The sequence below is a fragment of the Phytophthora sojae genome, assembly GCF_000149755.1.
Source record: "Phytophthora sojae unplaced genomic scaffold PHYSOscaffold_1, whole genome shotgun sequence".
NCBI lineage: Eukaryota > Oomycota > Peronosporomycetes > Peronosporales > Peronosporaceae > Phytophthora > Phytophthora sojae.
The window spans coordinates 2,684,135-2,710,154 of NW_009258115.1; the positions used below are offsets into that span (position 1 = coordinate 2,684,135).

The following is a 26,020-nucleotide window of genomic DNA, read 5'->3' on the forward strand; positions in this document are numbered from 1 at the left end:
GATATCGTCTCGATAAACTGCCCTACCCCTAGATATATGCCGTGTAGCCATCATAAAGTTTTGTCTTGTTGTTAGTATACTTTATGCTGCCCATCATTCTAACATATGCATCCTTCACTCTACGGGCATATCGATGATCATATATCTTCCGCCAAATCGAAAAGACGCTCAGTTGCGAATTTGCCGCCGGCGGCGCGAAGTCGACAGCAGCCAACACTTCGAAAGGTGAGCGTGGTTGATGTCTTTGTATGCACTTCTCTATGAGAGGACTCACCTCGTGTTTGATTGCAGGGACAATAGTGCGCTTAACCCACTCCGCCGTTCACTGGCGGCGTCGGTGCATCAATGACACGTCCAGCGAGGACGAAGAGAACACGCCGCCGAACATCCAGCCCAGCCACCAGTACGACCGCGACAGCAAGCGCCGCATCGAAGACGCCAGCGAGTCCGCCAGCGCTACGGGCACAGCAACGCCTCCGTGGCTGCCGCCAGAGCGAAGCCACCCCAAGTCCAAGTTGGCAACGAACCCGCCGCCAAGCCAGGAGTCGACGCCTGCGCCCGTGTCGCCGCCGGTGTTCAGCCGCCCGTACGCCAGCCCCACCACGTCGTCGCCGGTGCTCCTGGAGACGCCGCCGAGATCCCCAGCGGCGCTACAGCCTCGCCACGAGGGCCGTCGTGCGCGTCGTGAAGCAGCCGCGCCTTACGCTCGCCGGAAGTCGGCGCCTCAGCGCGATGCCTGACCCGTCATCAACCCACGCGGGGCGATGCGAGTCACTGCGGACGGATCGCCTCGGACGCAACTACGGGGGCCGCGGTCACGGTATCGGTTCATTCCAGCGCAGTGGCCGCACCGCGTGATTCAGCTTCGCGAGCAGTTCAACCCGCTCGCGACGGTATTTCCGTCGGTGCCTCACTTTGGGTGGTGCGACTGCCCATCGCCGTACCGTGTGGACTCCTGCCGCAATTCGCTAATGCATCTCTACTGCAATATCAACTGCTGCCCGTACGGGGGGCTCTGTGGCACGCGCTGGCCGAGTCGAGCAAGGTGTATCTAGGGAGGAACGTGCGCACGAGGTCGTTGGGCGTGGTCGCTGGCGAGGACATCGAAGCGGGCGATGTGCTGGGGCAATACCTCGGCGAGATGGAGCACTTGAGTGTTTCGCGCACGACCCGACCGCGCAATAGCGGCTACCGCTTGGTGATGAGGCAGCGGGCAGAGCGACCGACGTTCCCAGTCTGCGTGACGATCAACGCCGAGAACATGGGAGGGCTGATGCGCTTCGTAAACCACTCGTGCCAACCGGTGGCGAAGTTCGTGGAAGTGGCCAACGGCCACCGTACCACCGTGGTCGACGCAAGACATCCACCGCGGCGAGGAGGTGACAGTCGACTATGGCGACGACTTGTGGTTTGTTTGCCGCTGTGGGCTGGATGGCTGTCGCCACCGCAACATTCAAGACGCCCAAGACCCGTGAGAGGGCCAAAGAGTGAGCAGGACGAGAGAGCAAGCAAGGTGAAGAGAGAGACCAGCGAGAAGGGGGGAGGGAGCGAAGTGAAGGAGGTGTAGTTGTGTAGGTAAGCGTGTTGTGAACAAATGAATTGCATTGAGATAACCTATTGCTGTGCGGTTGTTGATGGTGGTTGCCGTGAGGGCAAAGTAGCTGCAGGCTAGCAACAAGCAGGGAAGCATGAAAAACTGGCGCCAAGGTTCGCGCCAAACGACGGGTTGATGGGCTCATCTTCGTTCGAAGTTTTCACGTACACTGACTTGCTATTTGCGCGCGCAGATTTCGCGCGCAGCGTTGAAGTTGTGAGCTACTAGCATCCTTTCAAGATCGATGCGAACTGGTGACGGCGAAGGCATCGCCCTGGCAAGCTGCCGCCGCGGCGAAGCTGTCGTCGTCTCTCACTTCTGGTTTTACCACGTTCCAAGCAGTTCTCCCCCCCCCCCCCCCAAGCGTGTCTCCGCCGCCTCGCCTCCGCCCACCACTCCCGGTACGCCGCGCCAACACGGTCCAACGTGGCAATGAGCAGCGTGGCTGACTTTTTATTGATTCGTCTGTGTGTGTAGATGCCCAAGCACTCTGGAACCACCAACTACTCGACGGCCGATGTCGACCGCCTCCTCACGCTCGTCGAGAAGATGCTGCCGCTCGGCAGGGACGAGTGGGAACGCCTCGCTATGACGTACAACGCCAACAGGCCTCGAGGCTCGCCCGAGCGAGACTTCGAGAGCTTTCGGCGTAAGGTCAAGGTGCTTCACAGCACCCGGAAGCCGACCGGCGTGCAGGAGATCCCCCCGCTCATCAAGAAAGCTAAGGAGGTCAAGCGTGCCATCAACGACAAGGCCAACGTCGTGGAGATGGACGACGAGGCCGACAACGACCAGCCCGACTTCTGCTTTGAAGTCGACCCGGACGACAGCTTCTACGAGGGCGGCGACGGCGAGGGCGAAGGTTTGATAGTGCCCACTGCCGCCACTGTGGGCAGGTCCGACTGCGGCGAGTCGCCGGGCTCCGACGAGTCGACGGCTTCCAGCCGCTCATCGAGCCGAGGCGCGTTCCAAGACTTGCTCTCGTCGCCGCTGACCACCGATGATCTGGACGAGCTTGCACGCACGCCGCGTCCTGCTCCTGTCCGAGCAGCGCCAAGTACACGTCGTGCTGGCTCGGGAGGGCTGCCGCCACCACGTAAGACGGCTGCTACTGCCCCCAGTAGTGATGCTTCACAGCAGCCATCGACTCAAGGTGCCGCCGCTGCCACCAACCACGATGCCGCCGAAGCGGCCAAGTACCCCAAGCTCTACAAGACGTCGAACCGTCTCGGAGGCGTGGACTTGGCCAGCTTTCGCGACACGGTGGGCGCCAAGCGCGCTCATGAAGAAGACAAAGACACGGCGGAAGCTAGCTACGCCAAAGCTAAGCGCATCCGTGCCATGAAGGCAACAACAGCTCTCAAGACAAAGCTGGATGGCCTTGAACACAACGCCAGCAACATGCGAGGAGGCATCCTCGAGACGCTTCTGCTGCTCCGCGAAGAGAGCGAGCGGAAGGCTGACGCCCGTCGCGCCGAGGAAGATCAGCGCCGCCGCGACGAAAAGGCGGCCAACGAGGCCCGCCTTCTGGAAGCCAAGGCTGAAGCTGAGGCGCGCCGCCGTGAGGAGAAGCTGGAGAGAGAGGACCGCGCGCGCCGTGAGCGCGAAGATGCGCGCGCCCGCACTCAAGAGCTGCTCATATTGATCGGCGCACTGACTAAGAAGGCGTGAGCGGAAGGCGCGCATGCTCTTCGAAGTGAGGCTATCATTCACGTTCTAGTTACTATATACTTGTCACTTACCACTAAGCCTCAAATCAAACATGTTGTTCATGATCCGCTAGCGTGTCCGTCATGGGTTACGTGATCTTCTAGCGCCTTCATCATCACATGTACTTCTCGTGCTGTGTACACATCTCTGTGAAGTCAAGTGCAAGACGCACGAGCATCGAGTTCGGCTCTCCGTCGCAAAACCTTTGCAGCACGCTGCTGCCAGCAACATCGAGATAATGAAGCAGCTCAATTCAACGGCAAATAAAAATGTATTGTTGCATGCAGTACAAACACGGCTAGTTCGACACCCTACTCACTGGATAGCTCCATCTCGCCTGAAAACGTCGTGCGTATCTGCGAGATGCCGACCGTGCGGACGCGATAGTTAGCCATTCTGAAGATGTTGTTGATTCGGTGCCCACGAAGCTCGGGGTCGTACGGCAGGGGGAGGTTCAAGCGGCTGTACACCTTTCGCATGCTCCCCATGCCCCACTCCGCCGCCTGCCTCACGGACGAGATGGCGTTATGAAGCGTCCGCGCGGAGCTTCTCAGCGACGGGAGAATCCCCTCGAGATCGCCATCTTTGAGAGGAGTCAGGATGCGACCGACCATGCTGGTCGAACACGGGAAGGCCGAGTCCGACACCACGTTCATACGTGTGTTCGGGCAGAGGGTAGGGTCGAGCAACTTGGAACGGAAGCCCAAGGAGGTGTCGGAGTCGTTCCACGACCCGGGGCAATTGTGCTTACACCAAATGATGCAGCCGTCGGCTGCGAAGCAGATCGTGCCTGTCACGAAAACGGTGTGCAACCACCCGTTATACATGGCGTTCTGCAAGTCCGCATTCGACGGCTGCTGAACCTACAATATCATTGATGTTAGCATTCTACCATAGCAAGTAACATTTTGCAAACTACAACTCACCCTTAAGTTTTTCCCATCAATGAAGCCGAATGTGTGTTTCAGAAGCGGCTCGCGGGCTTCTACAAGCTTTGCGAGTTCGGCTTGGCGAGCAGGCGAGGGCCAAGAGATTCTGGCAGGAGCGTAGCCTTTTAGCGCCTGCGACAGCGCTTCCTCGGCGCGGCGTAGCGTCCTCGATATGGTGCTCGGCGGAGCCTCGGCTAGAAGTCAAATACACTGGGGGGGGGGGGTCCTTGCCTCACACCCAGTCAAACGTACAACTGTACACAGAGGTCTCTAATACCTCCCAACACTCGGCCACCTACTCACTCTTGGCCTTACCAGGATGAACACTCGGTAATGCACCTTATGCTCACCGGCAGGCATACCCCGTGCAGCCGAGTGTATCCATACCCTACGCTAAGCTTAGCGACTTACCGTAGACGGACTTGACCCTTGTGTGGCTTGGGGGGAAATTCTGCTCTGTTTAATGGTTTAGAGGCTGTCAGGCCTCTCCTATAGCTAATCCCTAAGGTCTATACAAATATCAAGTGTGGACCGAGCTTTCGAGCTGATCCTACAATCGGACGAAGCTTCGTCCTAAATCCGAACTCCTACTGGGCATAAAGTGTACCCACTATGAAACTTCGGAGACTTCGGCAGGCGGTTTATTTTGACCCGCCGAGACCCTCCTGTCACTCCGTAGTCTCTATCAATCTTCTGGGCACTAACGCGCGGGGAATGTGACCGACCAATCAGAGCCCTCGGTCAGCCATCTCTCGCAAGCTCAAGGCAGTTAGACCTCGGCCGGAACTCGCCCGGCCGCAGTCATTTCCCGATCTCACAGCGACCCCCAACTCGGCCCGAGCCGTCCCAAGTGGTGAGTGCCGTGTTGCCTTCGTGCCTCTCTGCGCGCCGACGCCATGCAGTCCTCCGGTGGTCCTGGCAGCGCGCCGCCCTTCACCTTCCCGGACCTCGGTCCAGTCGGCCAGGTGAGTCTTCGTGCGAGGTGCCTGAGTACTGTGCTTGATCTCTTCATCGCGTCTAACCGTCTTCAACTTGCTGCATCTTGCTGCAGGACGCTCAATTGCGTGGCCCCACGGGGCAGGTCATCGACTCGTCGGCGCCGGCCTCGGAGGCCTCGGTGGTGCCAACTCCCGCCTCTGCGTTAGCAAGCGGGGCGCCCCGACGGCCCCAGGCTTCGACTGCAGTTCCTGCAGCTTCAGCGCCATCGTCTGGTGCTGGTGGCAGCGCCGGGGCTGCTCCGTCACCAACTCCCGCCTCTGCAGAAGCACGCGGGGTGGCGGGCGGTCTCCAGGCCGCACCTTCGGTCATCGCGCACCATGCTTCGGCTGCAAGCACGGGAGAGACCTCGGCTTCGAGTGCAGTGGCTCTGACGTTGCCAACTCCCGCTTTGCCGTCCGCTAGCGGGGCTTCGTCGGACCCTGCGTGTACTCAGCTGGTCCTCAGGTCCTCGCCCGACTCCAGTCCTCTGCACGAGCCTTCGTCAAATGCTGCACATTTCTGCCGCACGGGTGACCCGCTGCCTGCAACTGCGCACGAGGCTTTGGGACTTCCTCCGCGTTCTTCTGCGCAGTGGTACGCTGTCGAAGACATCGCCCACCACGAGGTGCAGGCTGAGATCGAAGAGCTCCGCGAACATTCGGAACGACGCTTCGCAAACTTCGCTCAGCTGATGGTCGGCTTGGTGCGTCACCGATGTGCCGTCCGAGCACCCGTACAACACAACCTTCGCTCCGTGTAACTCCAGGGTTCCACTCTTCGTCTCGCGTGGCATGACTGTTCGTGAAGTCGCGACAGCTATTACGGTCAACCCAGTGCTGGACCCGCGCCGTGCTACGGCTCCGTGGGTGCGTGAGTTCACGAACTTTCACGGGCCTCCTTTCGGTCTGCAGGAGGACGGACAGCCGGGTGAAGACGAAATCTCGGAAGAGGAGGAGGTCGAGGAGCTGATCGAAGAGATCGAGTCTCCGGTTGCTGAAGAGTCTTCGGAAGAGGTTCAGGACGAATCTCGCCGCGCCGTGGATGCTCAAGAAATTTCGGGCGAAGCTACACAAGCGCTAGGAGCTCAAGATGCAGCAACAGCAACGCAGGACTCGGTTCAAGATCGCGTCGCGGCTTCGGAGGCCCCTGTTGAGGAGGCCCCAGCCAGCGAGACTCCGGCTGACGCGCCACGTTCGCCTCCAAGTGCTGCTGATCAATATGCCGCGCAAGCCGAAGTTTCTCCGGCTGCGCATCTCCGCGTTTTTGGCCAAGGTTGCCTCGTCTTCGGACGCCTAAGCCTCGTTCCAGTTCTCCATCGTTCCTTCATGTTTAGGTCGAGCTAGATCAGGGTATTCAGACAGTTCGTTCGTAGTTTAACTAGCTCGCCCATGCAATTCAGTAGTCGTTTGTCCTTCTTCAGCTGTTCTCCATAGTTTCTCCAGTCGTGATCTCCACTTCGTAAAGTCTTGTCCACTCCAACAAACAAATATACAATCTTCTTTCCGCAGTAACATGTTTCGTCTGCTGGGGCAGGCTGCGTAGCCCTGCCGGCAGTTCATCATTGTGAGGGGGGTGCAACTAGTCCTCGTCAGCGACTTGGACCATTTGCAACCTTCGGTCACGTCGTTTCTCGCGTAGATAGTCATGCAGCAGTCCGCCACAAGACAGATTCGACGCGGGCTCCCACGAGGGTTCGTCGTAGCCAACCCACTTCACCTTGAACTCTCGGACGGCTCGCTCAGTGCTCGTCGAGAGGGGAATTCGGTCATCCAAGATGGCTTCAAACTCATACTCGCCCGCCAGGTGGTCGGGTTCTCAACTATCCTCCGGGAGTAACTCCTCGTCGAAGTCTAGTCGCGTCTCTTCGGTAACCTCAGCGGCGAGTCGAGTCTTCGGTCGATCGCCAAACTCGTTCACCGCCTTCAACCGAGACACATGCACTACCGGGTAGAACCGATAACCACTCTTATCAGGCAAATCCAATTCGTACGCATACTCGTCAACCTTCTGCTTGATGCGGAAGGGACCATGCCATCGATGAGCCAACTTCTTGGTCAATCCTGGCTTGACGCGTTCCATGTAAAGCCACGCACGATCACCAGGCTGGAAGAGAGACTTCGGTGCGGGGTCTGGTGTGTCACCCTCACCCTCTGCACCTGTCGGACCATCTTCCGAGGTTTCGCCAGTCGCGGAAGGTGGAAGCGCGGCACGTTCCGCTCGGCTCAAAGCCTCGTTATACTTTTGAGCACGCCGAGCTTTCTCGACTGCTTGGTACTCCTTAGCCATTTCCAACGCAACTTCCTGCTGCCTGTTGACTTCTCGGCGCCATGCCAACGCATCGGACTGTCGCCCGACACCTCGCTTCAGTGAGGAGGACATTGCTCGGAGGGTGGACCTTGCGTCCCATCCGTGCACCAAGTAAAAGGGCGTGTCCTTCCTCGTGGCGTCCTGCGAGTTGTTAATCGCAAAGATCAACTTCTCCACAATCTCATCCCAGTCTTGTTGCAGCGGGTCCTCCGCGTACACTCGCACCGATTGCATTACGGTCTTGACCGAGCGTTCCTGCTGGCCGTTAGCCTGCGGCCGATAGCTCAACGTAGCCCTAGATCTCGACTGCATCATCTCGGCGAAGGTTTGGAAGACCTCGCTCATGAAGCGCGGGTCTCGGTCATGCCTGATCAGAGACGGCGCTCCGAACCTTCGGTACACGCACTCTTCGAATGCTTGTGCTACACAGAGTGCAGATGTGTCCGCCATCGCCTTGCCCATGACGAATCCAGTGAACGCACACTGAAACAGTAGCAGTGCGGTATTGCCCCGCCGAGTCTTCGGTAGGGGTATCACAAAATCCATCGAGACAATTTGTAGCGGACGCTCGGCCAGAATGTTGCCTGGGGAGTACCCACGTAGCTGCGGGCGACTCTTGCTTGAGCTACAGTCTGGACACGAGCGTACGTGTTTCTCCACATCGGCGAACAAGCCAATCCAATAGTAGTCACCCTTGACTCGGTGGGAGGTTCGGACGATACCTTGGTGACCGCCCTCCAACGAGTCATGACAGTTCTGTAGGATCTCTTGAACCATCGCTGTTGGCACCACTAGCCGTAGTGTCGTCTCCTCGGCCCGGTCGCGACCCCACCGACGGTTCGCACCAAGGAAATACAGCAAGCCATCTTCGCTTAACACGAACTTGTCCGCCATCTTCCAGGCTTCGCGTGCAGCTTTGTAGGCAAGCTTCGCTTCTTCTCCCTTTAGCACCGTCTTGAGGTTTGACCACCGGAGCCCCTCATCCTGGGCTGTGCCAATGCGCCTGCGCCGTTCTTCCTGCACAGCTAGTGGGTCGATGTCGTCAGCACTCGGTTCATTGCGTCAGGTTTCGGTTGGTCTGGAAGTTCGTTAGACTCTTCGTTGCTGACATTATTAGCTTCGTCTCCTTCGGCTCCTTCTTCTGGTTCATCACCCGAAGTTTCATCGGCAAAGCGCACTTGTTTCGCACGCGCGCGGGCTTGTTGCCTCGTTATCGCGGCTACATGCCCAGTATCCCGTACAAAATCGAAAAAATTCTTACTACGGTCACTGTCACGCGTATCCATCACACGTATCGAGTTCACGTGACGCGTTACGACTTCTCCAGAAGCTTCAGAGGCTTCGGCTGACGGTTCATAGAGCACTTCTCGGATCCGATTTAATTCCATCAACTCTCGTTTTCGGTCTTCGCTGTTCACCGTCATCGACACCTTCTTCTCCAAGGTTTCGCTCGCCAAAGAGTCTGCAGCTGCATTGAACTCTCGGATAGCATGTAGGTACTTCACGGACCGAAGTCTCGCGGTCAGTTCCTTGTGCTTGTTCAGTTGTGCCATCAGCGACTCCTTACGGCAAGCGATCACCCCTAGGGATTGCTGGATTGCGAGTCTCGAGTTCCCGACAATGACTAAGTCCTCGGCCCCATGTTCTAGGGCGGCAGAGACCCCGTTGTTCATTCCGGTGTACTCAGCGAGGTTTACAGTCGTGGTCCCGAGATACGCACTCGCAGCGATCGCTACACTCCATTCAGGAAGTCGCCATAGTATCCAGGCGCAACTGCCATAGCCACCATGCTTCTCGGTCTTCACCGAGCCATCAAACGAAAGTACGTAGCCACTGTATGTACGCGGCAACCGTGCATAAAGCAAATGCGGATCCATCCGAACACTCGGCGAGCCTTTGGCTCGAGGGGTCACTGGTGCCAACGAGGCTTCGAGGTCAACGAAGCTTGTGATCGTCGACTGTAAGAGCTGCACGAAGGCGCAATCCTTTTCCTTGACTCGTTGCACAACTAGACTCCACGGAGACAGTAAGACGGCAAATTGCGTTGCACGTCCGAAGAGTGTCTTCGACTTATGGACCCAGTCGAGCGTCGAAAACCGCGTGTAGACATGTATGGTCCGACCGGCCAGCTGGGTGTAACACACCTTCAACAGCTGTAGCAAAGCCAGTTCCTCCTTTTCCGCCGGGTGGTAGTTCATCTCGGCGTCCTTGAGCCATCAGGCCTCGTGCTCCTGCATGAGCGTGGTGCTCACTGCCCATTCATTTGCAAACAGCGTCACATGGACCTCTTGGTCACGGTCGAAGTGTCGGAGGACAGGTGCCTCACCGACCTTTCGTTGCAATGCCGCGAAGCTTCGCTTGGCTGCAGAGAGGTCACCCCCTGGTGCGAAGTCTTCGTCTCGCAGCTGGTATAGCGCGGCACCGTAGACAGCAAAGTCCTGTATGAAGCGGCTGTAGTAGTTCAGAGCGCCAAGGAAAGCTTGCACTCCCTTCTTGGACGTTGGGAAGGACAGCTCGGTGATAGCCTTCAACTTCTTTGGGTCCGCTCTAATACCACTCCGGGACACTTCGTGAGACAGGAAGTCCACCTTGGGCTGCACGAAAATGCTCTTGGTGAAACTCACGCTGATCCGACATTCCTCGAACCGGGCGAGGAGTCCATCGAGCGTCGCTAGACATGCATCGAAAGACTCGCCGCCAAAGCAAATATCGTCAACGAACGAACGCCGTTCGAAAACCGGCACCAACGAAGACTCGTCGGGCTCTCTATTCGCAAACATGTCCGCAATAGGACTGTTGATTAGTTCCGAGACCGAGCTTTCACTCGATCCGATTCCAAGTCCGCTTCAAACTTCGTAGGCGACTGGTCCAGGTCGGACGACTCTTCATGTGACTGTTCGGTCGAGGCGTCGGCGAGTTCACGGTCGCGTGCTTCAGCTTCTGCCATCAGACGCGCATAATGCTTCCAGCCACCCTTCGGCTGAACAAACCCCCACAGAGCGTTGTCGAGCATTCGTTGGTAGGTCATAGGTGCATTTTTAAGCCCAAAGGGCGTTCTGAGCCACTCGAAATGACCCAGTGCACACACAAAAGCAGAGATCTGACGAGCCCTCTGTGTCATCATGATTACCCAGAACCCACTCGCCGCATCAAGCGAGCAGTACCACAGATACTTCTCCAGGTCTGTGAGCAGATCATCCACAAGGGGCATTGTATACTCCATGATAGCGGTGACTGCGTTCACCATCTTGTAATCAATGCATAGGCTGATATCTACGCCATTCTTCTTCAGCACAATCACGATCGGTGACGACCATGGGCTGTTGGAGAACGCGATCAGACCGGCCTTGAGCAAACCTCGCAAAAGCTCGTAGAGCTTCTTGAGGTGTCGGAGGGGAATCCTCCGTGCTCGTTGCTTGATAGGCGCATGGCCCTGTACATCGATGTCGCACACTACACCGTACGCAGGCGGTGGTAGAGCATTCCCACTAGAGTTCATGATCTTCTCATGTTTCTTCAGAACCTTCACTAAGCGATCCTGCCGTCCACTACTCCGTTCCGGGTGCCGGACATTCTCAGCCGAGTAGTCCAGTTCCGTGACCGAGGCTTCTGTAAGGTCGGGCAGGAAAGCTAGTTCATGAGCGTAATCTTCCAAGTTGATCTCATTGGGCAAGTGTTCGGCTCGGGCATTGCCAGCTTCGACGTCAGCTTCTCCATCCTCAACGTCGACAACGGCGGCGGCCGACAGATAATTGCGTGTCAGCACTGCTACCGAGTCTTCATCTTGGACTGAGTCTTCGGACCCCGGGGACTGTTCACTGTCACCCCAGTCTGAACGGTCTTCCGTTACGTCAGAGGGTTCGGCTGGCACTTGGCTCGCTATCACCCCTAGGTCCGAGGCGTCGTCATGTCGTGTAGGAAAACACGAGTTTACGAGTCCTCGCCCTATCAACCGAAGTCTCTAGGACGAGCCCTACCAACAACACACGCCGTCTCCGAAGAGTCGGCGATAGATTGTCGGGATAATAAACCTGAAGACCAGGTCCGATCCCTTATACGGGCTGGAATGTGCCTCCCTGTGTGTTGCGGGTCAGGTAGGTTTACCCTTCGATAAAATATAAGAGCACCCTTAGCCACGAGCCACGGCTAGGGTGCAATGTGTAATACGTGCTTTCGCACTAAACCTCTGTGGTCCCTCAGAAAGGAAGGGTACCAGGCCAATCGAAGCCTCTTACAGGGGCGCCGGGGCGAAGCCTCGGCTAGAAGTCAAATACACTGGGGGGTCCTTGCCTCACACCCAGTCAAACGTACAACTGTACACAGAGGTCTCTAATACCTCCCAACACTCGGCCACCTACTCACTCTTGGCCTTACCAGGATGAACACTCGGTCAATGCACCTTATGCTCACCGGCAGACATACCCCGTGCAGCCGAGTGTATCCACACCCTACGCTAAGCTTAGCGACTTACCGTAGACGGACTTGACCCTTGTGTGGCTTGGGGGGAAATTCTGCTCTGTTTAATGGTTTAGAGGCTTTCAGGCCTCTCCTATAGCTAATCCCTAAGGTCTATACAAATATCAAGTGTGGACCGAGCTTTCGAGCTGATCCTACAATCGGACGAAGCTTCGTCCTAAATCCGAACTCCTACTGGGCATAAAGTGTACCCACTATGAAACTTCGGAGACCTCGGCAGGCGGTTTATTTTGACCCGCCGAGACCCTCCTGTCACTCCGTAGTCTCTATCAATCTTCTGGGCACTAACGCGCGGGGAATGTGACCGACCAATCAGAGCCCTCGGTCAGCCATCTCTCGCAAGCTCAAGGCAGTTAGACCTCGGCCGGAACTCGCCCGGCCGCAGTCATTTCCCGATCTCACAGTCATCGGTGCTGGCATCCGAAGTTCCTTCACTCTCAGACTCGATTGAACCTTCGGTACTAGTGTCATCGGCTTTCACGTGCACGGGAGGGAGCGCCACCGGATCATCACCCACTGGTGAGCCGTCGGTGGCGAGTTGCTCCTGCTCCACACGCTTAGCGATTTCACGTTCCCACTGCTCGGCACAACTCAGCTGGCGGCCGTGCGTCTGGGAGGCTTCGGGTAGCCGGGGTAACACTCCGGCCGGCACTGCATACCACAGCCGAAGGCTGAGAGGCCAACCAATCCGCATACGTATCACACTCACGCTTGAACACCGTTTCATCCCGACTTCCGTCATACGCCAACTTCTGCCAGTCCTCGTATCGTTCCGAACTGAGTCGAACATAACCTTCAGACTTCGGGAGATCTCCGATCGGTACCCACATTAGCATAGGTGAGTGAGCACGGCAAACCGTAAAACGTTTCGACACGTTCGTCAACCGCACTCTCTCGACCTTGCCTCGCCGAAACTTCGTTACCGTAGGCAACAGAGACTTCGTGCGACGTACCCACACCTCGTGTGTATCCAGAGGTGGTTGACGCCTCGGTACTCTGTACTCTGCGAACTCTCGGCTCTCAATGGTTAGGTCCTCGGACGGACCACCGTTGACGTGCGGGCCTTCACCTTGATCATTCAGCATGTTCAGCGTCTTAATGAGTGGAATACTCACCTCGTCCGGCAACCTCGCGGTCGCGTGGAACAAGTCCAAGCGCACTCGTGCAGGAATCATGAAGTCGGTGCCGAGGACTACATCCACACCAGCACCATGATCCATAATCCACAATTCGAATTCGTACACTTTGCTCCAGCCGAGGGTTACTTTCACGAGAGTTCGTCTCTCGGTTGTCATGGTTCCTTTCGTAAAAACCTTAACCTCCATACAGCGGCAGTGACCTTGGATATCACGCAACCGCAACTGCTTCGCGAACCGTTCGGAGACCACACTAACATTCGCGCCAGTGTCCAATAGAATCCTCGTTCGCGTGTCATTTACCGCGCCCTTGACCAGAGCTCTCATCCGAGCTCTCTTGTCGAACTTCTGCGCGGACCACCACCCCAGCCTCTCGCCTGGGAGTAACTTCGTCACCCCACTGGGCGTTCGGCCAGGGTGTCCTTCTTGCACCGCGCTTGAGACCCAAGCCTCGGTGTAATCTTCATCATCTTCATCATCATTCATTTCACTTGTTACACCTCCACCGAGGGTTGCCCCTCTCTCCTTTTCATTTTCCGTCGTTTTCACACATTCCTTGTCCTTGTCGTTCGGCCGTTTACTTTCGCCCACGAATGCGTAGACACAGTCTGCATCAATCGCGGGCTCAGCTAACTGTGGCAGCCCGATTGGGACCAACCCAGTTTCAGTAGGCGGGCTGCCTAGTTTAAATTGCCACCGAAGACTAGGCTTTGGAGCTCTGGCGAGAGGTCCTTCTTCTCGGCCTTCGTTTTGATGAACGAAGTGAGGGCTTGAAGTGCTTCGCACTTGCCGATGTCATGCACCTGCTGGCACAGTCGGCAGCGGCGGTAGCAGTAGTGAGCCGAATGCCCAGCTCCACCACAAGCTGCGCACGGTCCGTACTGACGCGGACGACCATCACGGTTGTCTCGGCCGGAGTGGCGGTTACTCCGGTCGAATCCTCGGCCGGGTTCATCCCTTGCGTTGACGTTGGTCAGGGCGCGCGTACGTTCCTTCAGCTGCTTGGCGTCGCTCGCGCTCATTGGCAGCAGCGACGTGAGCTCCTCCCTCACCAGAGCTGCTAACGTCACTGTAGCCACCATCACTCGGATCGCTCTCGGAGTAATGATAATAACTGGCGTCACTCTCGCTGTCGCTGTACGGGGTACGGCGTGGCGACGAGCGCTCGGCTCTACCACCCTTGGTACCGCGGACTTGCAGTTCAGCGACCAAGTCTGACAGCGAAGCTTCAGCCCGCGAAATGCGCGGAACATGGCGCGAGTCTTCGCGGCGACGTTCGTATCCACGGTCGCGGTCGCGACGGTAACTGTCACGCGAAGCTTCGTGGCGACGGTCATCACGACGACGCGGTTGGTCTCGCCCACGCTCTTCAGACTTCAAGATGTCGTTGATCATGTCCTCGAGTTCGTGAATGTCCTTCACCCGAACGTGGCAAAGCCGGCGTTCGAGGCTTCGGTCACCGCACGTCTCGAGGAACCGCTGTACATGGTCCTTCGCATCGCGACCACCACTCTTGAACTGTATGCCAGCATTACGGGCGTAACCATTCAGTCGGTTGAGGTAGTCACAAAGGTGTTCCGAGGACTCGCGCTTCGCAGAGTAGTAGCGAGCCTTCGCAGACTGGCTAAACTGCGAGCAGTAATACTTGATAAACGCATCACTCAGTCGCTTCCACTGACGATTAGTCCTCTTCGGGAGTTGACGGTACCAGTGAAGGGCACCGTCCCGAAGGCTCAGCTCGAAAGCCATGCACCACTCGTTAGGCGGTGTGTGCGTTCCCTTCATCTTGTAGACGAAAGCTCGGAGCCACTGCATAGAGTTTTCACTCCGATTGCGGGCTCCTGAGAAATTCTTGATCTGCGCAAGCGGCCGGTGTGTGGCGATCTCAAGCCGAGGAGTCGAACTCAGACGCTCCATCTCACTCACTTCGCGCACTTGACGGGCCAACTCATCGCTCGGGCTGTCAAACCCATCTTCATAGTCGATGTTGTCATTGTTGTCCTCGTCGGACGAGGAGTCATCGCGCGGTGTAAACCGGCGGCTTGAGCGTCGCGTGGAGCTTCGTTGCGTGCTCCGCTCGCGTCGCGAACCTTCGGACTCACGCGCAATACGGTCGGCTCGACTCGCCATGTGCGAGTCTTGGAAGTACGGCGAACCTTCGGTCTTGGCGGAGAACACTCCGTCCGTCGCTTGGCTTTGGTTTGACCGCTCGGCGGACTTCTTGGGTGTCTGTGGCAGTGGGATCTTCGAAGGATCAGCTTGCTCCCTCGCGGGGCGAGCACTCGGGGGGCGTCCCAGAGTCAGGTCCGACTCCCCGAAGCTCAGGCGAAGCTTCCTCTTCCACTTATGTAGCTCCTTGCCGGCGAGACCTGGCGTCCAACTCTTGATCGAGACTTCGGACGGACGATTCCTTGGCTCGCAGCCCATCACTCGTAGGAGAGACACCGTGTCCTCGGCCACCTGAGTAACCGAGGTCGACTCAACGTGGTGTTGCAACTCCTCCTTCAGCTCAGCCCAAGTCGCTTGACGCGTCATCTCGGGATTGAACTGCCATATCTACTCGCTCGACTCCACCATCTGCTCGAGCATTCTGCCGAGCACCTTGTTCGCAGCTGGAGTGCTGCTGTTCATAGCGGGCCGACTTCCGCGGGATTCTTGAGGACCCTTAGTAACCTGCACCAGAGCCCTCGAAGCCGAGGTCTCGGTGCCATCCTCAAAGTCGTCATCCGCATGGTCGGGTTTCGCCACTTCATCAAATTCTGCGACGAGGTTCCGGGACAAGGAGCGCGAGCCTCCGCTACGTCCCCCGGACAGCATCGCATCTTCTTCATCTCCGAACTCCTGCGTCGTCACTGGAGTCTTCTCCTCCAGGTCATCATAGTCCATCATCATGTCATCCTTGGCGTCCGAATCTTCGTCGACCGACTCTTCGAAACTGACCGACCTTTCGGAGATCGTCGACAACCGAGACGTTAAGTCACTCGCGATCGTTGACGAACCTTCGGCCGATCCTCGTACCGACTTCACCGGCGTAGCTGGTACCGCTGACTTGGATCCTTTCGCCATCTTGTTCTTGTTCTTGTTTCTTCTTCTCTTCTTCACTTCTTCTTCTCTCCTCAATGCTCGTTGGGCAAAACCTACACAGACCACAACGCACAATCGGTCACACCAGTCCCGGGTCGCGGCACCAGTTGTCGTGTAGGAAAACACGAGTTTACGAGTCCTCGCCCTATCAACCGAAGTCTCTAGGACGAGCCCTACCAACAACACACGCCGTCTCCGAAGAGTCGGCGATAGATTGTCGGGATAATAAACCTGAAGACCAGGTCCGATCCCTTATACGGGCTGGAATGTGCCTCCCTGTGTGTTGCGGGTCAGGTAGGTTTACCCTTCGATAAAATATAAGAGCACCCTTAGCCACGAGCCACGGCTAGGGTGCAATGTGTAATACGTGCTTTCGCACTAAACCTCTGTGGTCCCTCAGAAAGGAAGGGTACCAGGCCAATCGAAGCCTCTTACAGGGGCGCCGGGGCGAAGCCTCGGCTAGAAGTCAAATACACTGGGGGGTCCTTGCCTCACACCCAGTCAAACGTACAACTGTACACAGAGGTCTCTAATACCTCCCAACACTCGGCCACCTACTCACTCTTGGCCTTACCAGGATGAACACTCGGTCAATGCACCTTATGCTCACCGGCAGACATACCCCGTGCAGCCGAGTGTATCCACACCCTACGCTAAGCTTAGCGACTTACCGTAGACGGACTTGACCCTTGTGTGGCTTGGGGGGAAATTCTGCTCTGTTTAATGGTTTAGAGGCTGTCAGGCCTCTCCTATAGCTAATCCCTAAGGTCTATACAAATATCAAGTGTGGACCGAGCTTTCGAGCTGATCCTACAATCGGACGAAGCTTCGTCCTAAATCCGAACTCCTACTGGGCATAAAGTGTACCCACTATGAAACTTCGGAGACCTCGGCAGGCGGTTTATTTTGACCCGCCGAGACCCTCCTGTCACTCCGTAGTCTCTATCAATCTTCTGGGCACTAACGCGCGGGGAATGTGACCGACCAATCACAGCCCTCGGTCAGCCATCTCTCGCAAGCTCAAGGCAGTTAGACCTCGGCCAGAACTCGCCCGGCCGCAGTCATTTCCCGATCTCACAATGTCGCTTCCGCGCGTGTACAACATCATCCACGCGGAGTCGCAGGGCGTGTCCAGGCACTGGGTGGTCAGGTAGTGCCTGGTCCGCATGGCGATCCTCCACGCCTCTTCCACGAGCTTGTCGTACACCTCCCTGCGCACCTCGTGCAGCGTCTCCTCCTGCTCGACTTAGGCGCTAGCCAGCACCAGCATCGCATCGACGTCCTCTGCGGCCATCGCTCCGGCGCTTGTGTCCGACGCGCGCCAAATTCGAAACTGGTGAAATTTAGAAGGGATGCAGCGTCGGCGGTGTCCGGAACGAAATGACGGGTACATTCTTAAAGCCCAGCAAGCGTCTATCAAGCCGCCTGATTCAGGGCGATATCAAGCGGACACAAGTGACGCATGTACGACAATTGCGGTGGAGATTTTGAGCGCTATGTCAACATATATCTTTTTAAACCCTGTCATATCTGCTGCAGGTATGACAGCCCGTTAATGTATATTTGGTAGCCGTCCAGTGATGACAGCCGAGGTCAGCTTCAAACGCGAGTCTTGGACATTGTGAACCGAGGCATAAAATGCCAGGAAAAGGCACTGCCCATTACACGGTACCCCTACTGGCGCACCATGGAGCGAGCCGATCCAGTCTTGGTACCGTAGCAGATATGGGTTGTCTGGTGCCACAACCTTCTCCATGACAAATTCCTCACTACCACAGTCGCTGGGTTCGTCTGAGGCGGTTTCTGCTACGATATCGTCCGTATCAATCGGTGCGGGACTAGCCGGCGACGCTGAATGCCAGTAAGGTTCCTTCGATGGCTGAGTTTCGGAAGACGAGCTATGGAAGCCGGTTAAGACATTGGGACCGCCTACATGGTCGGTCTGAGCCAATCCAGCAGCAGGTGACTGCAGCAATGAGGAGCGAGTGGCAGGCATAGGTTCCTCCGTGGTGACATCCTGTGACTCATTGGCATCCGCTGTTGACATGGGGATGTCCGTCGCAGCCTGTTGGTTTACGCCCACCACAGTCGCCGATGCCGGTTCCGTTGGTGAAGGCCGGAAGTCTTCAGACTTGGTCTCTTGCCCCTCTGGCCGTGCCATCAACGACCTACCGGTCACCACTTGTGCGGATTGAGCCGAGGTGGGTCGATCATCTGACTCATCTTCGTCATCAGAATCGCCAGCGAGCTCTGCATAAGCCGCCAGCGTCTGCTGGTACCGTAGCGCAGCCGCGGTCGGCTTTGGCTTGGCAGTGGATGCTGCTGGGGTCCGTTTCCCAGAAGCTCGAGCGGTGGCATCCTCCATCCCCTGAGGGGGAGTGCGACGCAGAGCCGCCCCAATCGTCTGTCCTGCCGATGTCGCTGATGCCTCCGGAACGGAATCTTGTCCGCCGCCGGTGGTGTCGGCTTGAGATTGAGCAGATCGGTGAGCCGGAGCACCTCGGCGTCTCCGAACCACAGTCATACCGGTTGCATCCGATGAGCTGGCCGAAGCTACAGGTGCTGGCGCGTCCTGCACCACCGGGACGGGGACCACCTGTAACACAGGGGTGGACCTATCGGTGGGAAGCGCTATCGCAGGGTCGAGGACAATACGGCTCAGCAGATCCTCCAATGTCACAAGGTCCGTACAGTCGGGTAGCGCGGGCGGAGGGTCCTGCATGGCGCCAACATATCTCCGCTGTCGTGGGACACGGGTGCTAAGCAGGCGTGCGTCCAAAACCTTGCAGCGATGTTGGAGGTGGTAGGGGCTGAGACTGCGTCGACATGGAGGGGACTGCATTCGTTGGAAGTGGCGCAGCAATAACGACCCATTCTCGGCGCTGATAGAAGTCACGCCTTGTAGAGCAGCGGGGCACGACATCGAAGCGAAGATCACCGCCCAGTAGTCGTTGTCCATCTGGCGGAGGCCATCCATACCAGGATGACGCACGTCCAGAATAGCCTCTTGGGCAATGTCGCCGAATATTTGAACCAAGATCATGGGGTTCAGTCCCTCAGTGCCCAGGACCCGAAGCGCATAGTGCCGAGCCAATTCGGGAGGTGGGCGCACGCCAGGCACTTGAACTCCCAATAGGTTAAAGCGCAGCAGGCACCCTCGAAGGCGAAATTCTTGACCATCCCATTCCATCGCGGCCCGGCGCGACATGAAGATGACCCTGAGAGTGTGCTCGCCGTCAAAGAGGATACGCTGAGCCGCCTTGATGAACCGCTTCATGCGAAGCTTTCCCGGCTCATTTCCTGCATTGCCTGCCACGAGTTCACGCAGGATCGATTGGCGTGGAATGTTCCGTCCCAGCCCCACTGTTGCTGGTACGTCCGCGATGACGGAGGCCTCGACATGTTCCTGATGAAAGGCTAACAACGCAGCGCGTTTCAGACCCGTAGTAGTGCAGCTCAGGAATGTTGGTGGGGCTGGCAGGTCGAGACGTCGCGAAACGTAGGCGTCCATAGTGGCCACTTCCTCCCCCGTCATGGCTCGGAGCGCCGAGTCAGCGTGAAGGGGGTAAGCTGCAGTCGCGAGTTGGTAGAGGTGTTGAAGCTCTGGGGAGAGGCGCTCAGTCCCCGTTGCATTCGTTGCCAGCGAAGCACGGAGCTGGGCAGTCCCTCCGGTCTGGTTCACGCCGGTATGGCTGGGTATGAACGGTGCTCCAGGTACCGCTGGTGACGTTGCAGCTTGGGCGGCAACGAGCGCAGGTGCTGGGGAGCTGGTAGAGGGACCTCCAGCCCCAGCAGGGGCGGAGGCCCCCGGTGGGCGGTCCTCCCGTGGTGGGCTTCCCTCGCAACTCATAAGGGTGATGTCTCGCAAATCCACCTGTTCTCTCCGAGGGGAATTGAAAACTGGTAAAGTCAATACACTAACTCATTAAGGTAGGTACCTTCACAATTTCAACTTACTAACTAGCCAAGGTACCTACCTTCAGAAATTCAACTTACAAGATTATCATACCAATTTAAAATTTTCATTTTTGATCTTGAGAGAAGAAATGTTAAAGTATAATAACAACATATCATACGATCAACCAACCAACCAACAATAACAATGTGCAATACTAGTACTATCGCTCAAGCAATGATTGCTGATCGCTATAACGGTGACCAAGCAGCATACTACGAAGCTATCGCAGATGGAGAGATCCACCAATGCGATGGCGAGTGGTTAGTCGGTGGTTGCGAGTTATGTGAACAAATCATCTACTGCGATGTGAGGATATTATTCCCATTCCTAAGAGAATTACTGAGACTCAGCAAAAAGCATTCGAGATGTGGCATCTGAATACTCTCATGTCGCTGACCGGTCTGCTTCAAGGAGGTACTTTCAAAAGAATCGAGAACAACGTCTAGCTAAGCAAAAGGAGTATAATGAATTGCAGAAGGTTGAGCTAGCAGAGAAAAGAAAAATCAGAAACCAGAATAGAAATTAAAATCTAAACTTGCATCGAGAATTGAGGTCTCAAGTGGAGTAGATAGTGAAAAATAATAAGGAAGAGGTAAATTAATTAATAATTAATTTATGTTTTGTATCTGTCTTAATACTAGTATAGCAGCATCGTCACGGCGAATTTTCGCCCCGGTTACTAGAGGGGCATTGCTTCGGAAAATATTGTATCTTAGCTTCTCAGCACCGCCCCCAAGTATCCTATACACACTCATACTTTTACCAAATTGGTTTCAAAAATATATGCACGAAGTGCCTGCAGATTTTATTAAAATGACCGGGCTTGGAGTTTAATATGGAAAACGGTATAGGCAGCTTGGGGACCGATGCCAGGAGCGAGCGCAGCGAGCACTGGTAGACAGCGTGCGTGTTCCCGACGTTGCACACATGCTGATCAACTAGAACTTGCATGTCCGAGTCATCCGTCGCCGCCATAAATGAAGACAGGAAAGAGGCTTGACGTAACCGCAAGGGATCTCGTGCCGCATCTGGTAGTGCCGTCGTAGCTTTCGACCTCTTTCAACCGTAAAACAATGTATAATGTTTTGCTTAGTCCTGGTTTCCATGCTACAGTAGTAAATAAACACTTTAGAATCATGATAAGTGGCTTTGGCGTTGCCACCGTTGGCCGCTGAATCGATTGCAACAAATTTCCGGGTGGACATCGTTAAATATCCCCACAATACCAGGCTAAATCGTGCTCGAGCATTCAGCAAGCCAATATATCAGTAAAATTGTAACTCATGGCGAAAAATTCTGTCACATTACATTCAACAACCACCGGTATGCACATTTGCTCTTACATTACATTAATTTAAAGCTCATTGAAACAGCGAGACCAGCAGTGTGCCCCCCAACCCCAACACGTAAGTGCTTTTCACAATAACACGAACTCACTGTAAGTGATTTAAAAGAGCTTCAAGATGAACGACTACACGTCTCACTCCACATCATGTTCGCCAGATTCACTATACAGTAACACAATTTAACAACCGCTAGTGTTAGCTATACATTTGGCGTTTGTGTGGACATTCAAGACCAAAAGTTGGTGTCAGAATTGCAATTGCTACTTTAACTTGCTCAGGATATAGCATGCGATCTTGAAGAGCAACGACGTCTTACTTCCTGCGCAAATGCCTATTTATCAAGGCTGTCAGAATAATATACCAAATGTCAGGGCAAAAAGAGAATTCTCCACGTTTTCTTCACAGCTACTGAGCACACATCCTGGCTGTTGTCTCCACTATATGGCACGTCTGGCCTAGTCACCATCTTCGTACTTGGTTGCCCCCGCTGCTGCAGAACTGTGTGTAGCAAGCGATTTATAGATTTCTTCAGTCAACGATTGCAGCAACTAATATGCCAACTAATTCTAGTGCTGCCTTCTTGCTTCCGCATGAGTGGTTCGTAATTGTTAGCGGTAGCATAGTATAGCCTTTGGATTTAGACTTCACTGCTCCATGCCAGTTTTGCCAAGGATCAATCAGTGTACTGACCGATACCTTGAATTAGGTTAGCTATGAATAACTTAATCCAAACGACTCTTCAGTACATTGTTTCGTACGTCAGCGGAGACTTTTTACGGAGCTGCCTGACCTCTCATATGTTTTTTACGGCGGGCTCCACTGTCATTTGCCTCCGTTACCACATATAACCGGAGTTCAGCCACCCCTTGAAAAGGGTTCCACGGTTCATGTGCATGAATCGTCGGTCGTCAACTCTTACCTTAAACTTCAACGATTAACGCAATCGTTTGTTTGCTGATACAAACGGGGCGATCACCGGTTCGATAAAAGGTTGATCTCAGTTAAAGAACTTGTTATACCTTCGAACAAGGTAATATTGGAAGGGTCGCGTTTGGGCGCCGTTCAACATGAGTTCGTAACGAGGTAAAATTCGATCCAAATCGCCCCCGGGCAGGCTATGATAGTTCATTTGCCCTACCCCATTCTCAATTGTAATACAGGGGTTCATAAATTGGAGTAAAAAGTACCTGTAAAAAGGGTAAAAAGTCTTAATGCACATTTCATTATAAGGGGGGCTATACCCCAATAAAAATACTGATCTTGAGAGATAAATATATTATAAAATATAGTAGAGCGGATATACAACGGATATGTTTGGATACGAACTAGAAGGTCTTAAGCGAGTTGGAGTTCCGTGTACCAAATGGGGGAGCAATTTCCGCGTTAAGGTGCTTGGTCGCAGCAATAGAATGGTTTATATCAGCGATGTTAGTAAGCCGAAAAACAGAGAATTGATTGCTAAGCAGTACAAAATCTCTATTAAAAAATTAAATACTCACATGTCCCCTAATTACAAGGGGATTCTTACTATCGCTTTTATCAAGGTAAACTGACGGAGGCTCATCTATATGAGAATATTAATCCAACAGAGTTTTATGATAAACTAGAGACCATTCTCAGCTCTCAGTTGATGGCGTTCAAGATCAATATCGCTCTTGGATACGAGTTGGAGAGTCTCAGTGATGGGCATCCTAATATCTCATATACTAATGTCTTTGACAAACCTATCGCTGTCAACAGTAAATCTGACATTCCAAGAAAGTGTAGTGGGTTTCGAATGAACACAGTCACAAAGGAAGCTGGCGCTTCCTATGAACTCCTTGCTTGTTTGGTTGTTCTCAAGTTCTAGAGTGAGGAGGTTAGATAGACCTCAGATACGCCTACAAGCTCTACTACGATACCTGCTCTAATTTAACCACCTCGTGGTCTTATCCTACGCCAGCTTGGCTCTGATCATCCTCGATCGACAGCCCAGTGCGTGGTCAGGTCGTGAAGACCATCGTCCCACTACACCGCCCCACCAACACTTGACCACGCCGTTGAAAGTGGTGATCAAATGTTGGCTTCACAGGAATGTTGCTTGAATGTATCCATGTACCCGAATTTCGGTACACCTTACCAGTGGCAACTTTAGCACTTCAACTTGAAGTTTTAAAGTTGCTCGACTGCTGAAACAAACTCCAAGTCGCTCTTACCCGAAGCATACTGCTTCACCATCACGGGAATGTCCTTGTACAAAGAACTGAGAGACTCCCAAGAGTCCTCAATTGGTTCCAGACCTTTCCACCCTACCAGAACCTCGAAACATCTCTTGGCCGAGTTCCATCGGTGATCCTTGAGCTCCGCAACAGTAAGGACAATACCCTGAGCAGCCACGTGCTCCCGTATTTCCTCTGTCACCTCAAACGATTCATCCGCATAGAACTTGAGACGCGAAGAGTGCACGTCTGCCTCCGCACCAGTCACTAAATGCTGGACACGGAAAGATTGTTCGTCTGAACCAACCACTTGGTACGGGCCTATCCACGTGACTAAAAGCTTGTCGTTGTGTTTCTGGTCTACACGAGATCTCAAAACGTAATCTCCAACATTGAAATTTGGTTTCCTTGCCCCTTTTTGCATCGCCTGATTACGCCTGGTTTGATCCGACCTTGCTATCTCCACTTTCCTGTGCATTTCCTGCACACACACTCGTAGTTTGTCAAGGTTCTTCTGAATCTGCTCTGAGTTGATGCCAATCTCGACAAAAGTCTCAGTGTCTTTCTCAAAAGTGAAATCTAGAGGAGAGACTGCAGGTAGAACACAAAACAATTCCACGGGAGCCTTGTTTCGTAAGGAAAGGTACCGGTGTGTGATTCAAATTTGACTGCACCGCCGAGATAAAATATGGCCAATCTCGAATATCCACTTTGCTTTCGAGACAAAGCACACGCAAAACTTGAATAATATCTCGGTTCAATCTCTCTATAGTTCCATTAGTCCACGGGCTGTAAGCCACGGTGAACCGTTGCTGGCAACCAAGTCGCTTCGCCACTTCAATCGCCACTTGATTCTTAAAGTGACTCCCTTGGTCACTAATCCACACTTGGGGGGCTCCAATCTACTGTGCCAATCGAGAATGGCCTCAGCAGTCACTACTGCACTCGGTGTTGCACATGGTACCAACTCACAAAAATGAGTCGCATCGTCCTTAAGTACCAATAGATACTTGTAGGTACCGTAGGATTCTCCTAGATGCAAATAATCCCAGTGCAGTGCTCCATTTCGATCCTTACAACGGAAGGTGTCAGCCCATGGTCTGGTTACAATCTCCCCCCCCCTTTACATGCTGACACATCAAACAGTCAGCAAGAAAGGTTTTGACCATGGCTGAGAGATTCCGTACGTAAAATCGTCGATTCATGACAGCCATTAAGGCTTCGCGACCTCTGTGGCCCTGCACGCCACAGTGAGCGACCACAAGTAGCCGCTGCAGTAGGGCAGGCTCATTGTCTGGGATCCAAATGCAGCCATCCCTGCACAGAAGTCCGTTATCACCACGCTTCAAACGTTTAGGCAGGCTCACAATGTGCCGCTGTTGAGCCTCCTGCAGTTCTTGCACCGTAAACCACACGAAAGTACCGTCACTAAATGGTCGAATACGTTGGCGGCGTCTTTTTTGGTCTTTAGGCTCGTTGTCTTCACGCTGCCGTCTCAACGTCACACGCTTCACCGCCACATTTGGCATTCCACTCGCCCAGGCCCACCGAGAAACCATGTCGGCCCAAACGTTGCTGGTTCCGTCGATATGCTCGATACTGTAGCGGTATTCCATTAGTTTCATGGCCCACCTCAGAAGTTTCCCGCGTACGTGCTTTTTAACTTCTTTGCCAGGTGCGAATACATGTATCAGGTTGCGGCGGTCGCAGTACATGCGAAAGCCACCAGGACGCAGCAACAGGTAACTCAGCTTATCACATGCCATGATGATTGGGTATGACTCCTTTTCGATGATACTCCAGTTTCTCTGAGCACCAGTGAACGTACCACCGAGACAAATCAATAGTTCGTGCTGCTGGTCCTGAATCTCAGCACCTTGTTTCCACTCAGGCACTTGCGAGACGATTACAGACCAGCCCACATCCGAGGCATCAGTCAGGAGAATCATTTCCGCGTCCGGCTTCGGGAACGCGAGGCTAGCTGACTCAGCAAGAGCTCGCTTCATCACGTCGTACGCTTCGCGCTCTGACGAGGTACGTGCGACTGGGATGCCCGAAGCTGCACGCTTAGTACGTCTCGAGGCTTTAGTCATCGCTTGATCTAGTGCATCTTGCAAAGGGCGAGCGAGTCGTGCATAGTCAATGATACTGTCGAGCATCCAGTTCGTAGAACACAGGAATTGTTGTAGCTCGCCTGCATTCGTTGGATACGGCATACTCCGCAAAGCAGTAATTCGCTCTGGGTCATGTTTCACTCCTTCCCCATTGATTATCTTACCACACCATTTTACTTCTTGCTTGTAG

General features: G+C 54.6%; 9 protein-coding genes across 9 annotated transcripts; 4 read left to right on the forward strand and 5 right to left on the reverse strand.

The window, feature by feature from the left end:
• Positions 1-260: 260 nt before the first annotated feature.
• Positions 261-740, forward strand: PHYSODRAFT_476424 (hypothetical protein; the record flags this gene model as incomplete). Its single annotated transcript, XM_009516284.1, has 1 exon — positions 261-740. The coding sequence occupies one exon, from the start codon at positions 261-263 to the stop codon at positions 738-740; it is 480 nt and encodes a 159-aa protein (XP_009514579.1).
• Positions 741-2,071: 1,331 nt separating this feature from the next.
• On the forward strand, positions 2,072-2,395 carry PHYSODRAFT_469185 (hypothetical protein; the record flags this gene model as incomplete). The annotated part of the gene is made up of 1 exon (XM_009516285.1): positions 2,072-2,395. A coding segment is annotated over one exon (324 nt), but the record flags the coding sequence as incomplete, so codon positions are not given.
• A 1,220-nt stretch (positions 2,396-3,615) lies between these two features.
• On the reverse strand, positions 3,616-4,419 carry PHYSODRAFT_469825 (hypothetical protein; the record flags this gene model as incomplete). Its single annotated transcript, XM_009516286.1, has 2 exons — positions 3,616-4,137; positions 4,231-4,419. Coding segments are annotated over 2 exons (711 nt in total), but the record flags the coding sequence as incomplete, so codon positions are not given.
• A 710-nt stretch (positions 4,420-5,129) lies between these two features.
• PHYSODRAFT_321132 (hypothetical protein) lies at positions 5,130-6,507 on the forward strand (the record flags this gene model as incomplete). Its single annotated transcript, XM_009516287.1, has 4 exons — positions 5,130-5,198; positions 5,285-5,905; positions 5,940-6,359; positions 6,442-6,507. 4 exons carry the CDS (start codon positions 5,130-5,132, stop codon positions 6,505-6,507), a joined length of 1,176 nt encoding a protein of 391 aa, XP_009514582.1.
• A 7,574-nt stretch (positions 6,508-14,081) lies between these two features.
• On the reverse strand, positions 14,082-16,196 carry PHYSODRAFT_257631 (hypothetical protein; the record flags this gene model as incomplete). The annotated part of the gene is made up of 2 exons (XM_009516288.1): positions 14,082-15,590; positions 15,705-16,196. 2 exons carry the CDS (start codon positions 16,194-16,196, stop codon positions 14,082-14,084), a joined length of 2,001 nt encoding a protein of 666 aa, XP_009514583.1.
• A 1,099-nt stretch (positions 16,197-17,295) lies between these two features.
• On the reverse strand, positions 17,296-17,454 carry PHYSODRAFT_390176 (hypothetical protein; the record flags this gene model as incomplete). Its single annotated transcript, XM_009516289.1, has 1 exon — positions 17,296-17,454. A coding segment is annotated over one exon (159 nt), but the record flags the coding sequence as incomplete, so codon positions are not given.
• Positions 17,455-18,052: 598 nt separating this feature from the next.
• PHYSODRAFT_293273 (hypothetical protein) lies at positions 18,053-19,725 on the reverse strand (the record flags this gene model as incomplete). The annotated part of the gene is made up of 3 exons (XM_009516290.1): positions 18,053-18,112; positions 18,148-18,251; positions 18,387-19,725. 3 exons carry the CDS (start codon positions 19,723-19,725, stop codon positions 18,053-18,055), a joined length of 1,503 nt encoding a protein of 500 aa, XP_009514585.1.
• Positions 19,726-23,669: 3,944 nt separating this feature from the next.
• PHYSODRAFT_476950 (hypothetical protein) lies at positions 23,670-24,140 on the reverse strand (the record flags this gene model as incomplete). Its single annotated transcript, XM_009516291.1, has 1 exon — positions 23,670-24,140. The coding sequence occupies one exon, from the start codon at positions 24,138-24,140 to the stop codon at positions 23,670-23,672; it is 471 nt and encodes a 156-aa protein (XP_009514586.1).
• Positions 24,141-25,618: 1,478 nt separating this feature from the next.
• Positions 25,619-26,020, forward strand: PHYSODRAFT_470290 (hypothetical protein; the record flags this gene model as incomplete). Its single annotated transcript, XM_009516292.1, has 3 exons — positions 25,619-25,786; positions 25,846-25,882; positions 25,944-26,020. Coding segments are annotated over 3 exons (282 nt in total), but the record flags the coding sequence as incomplete, so codon positions are not given.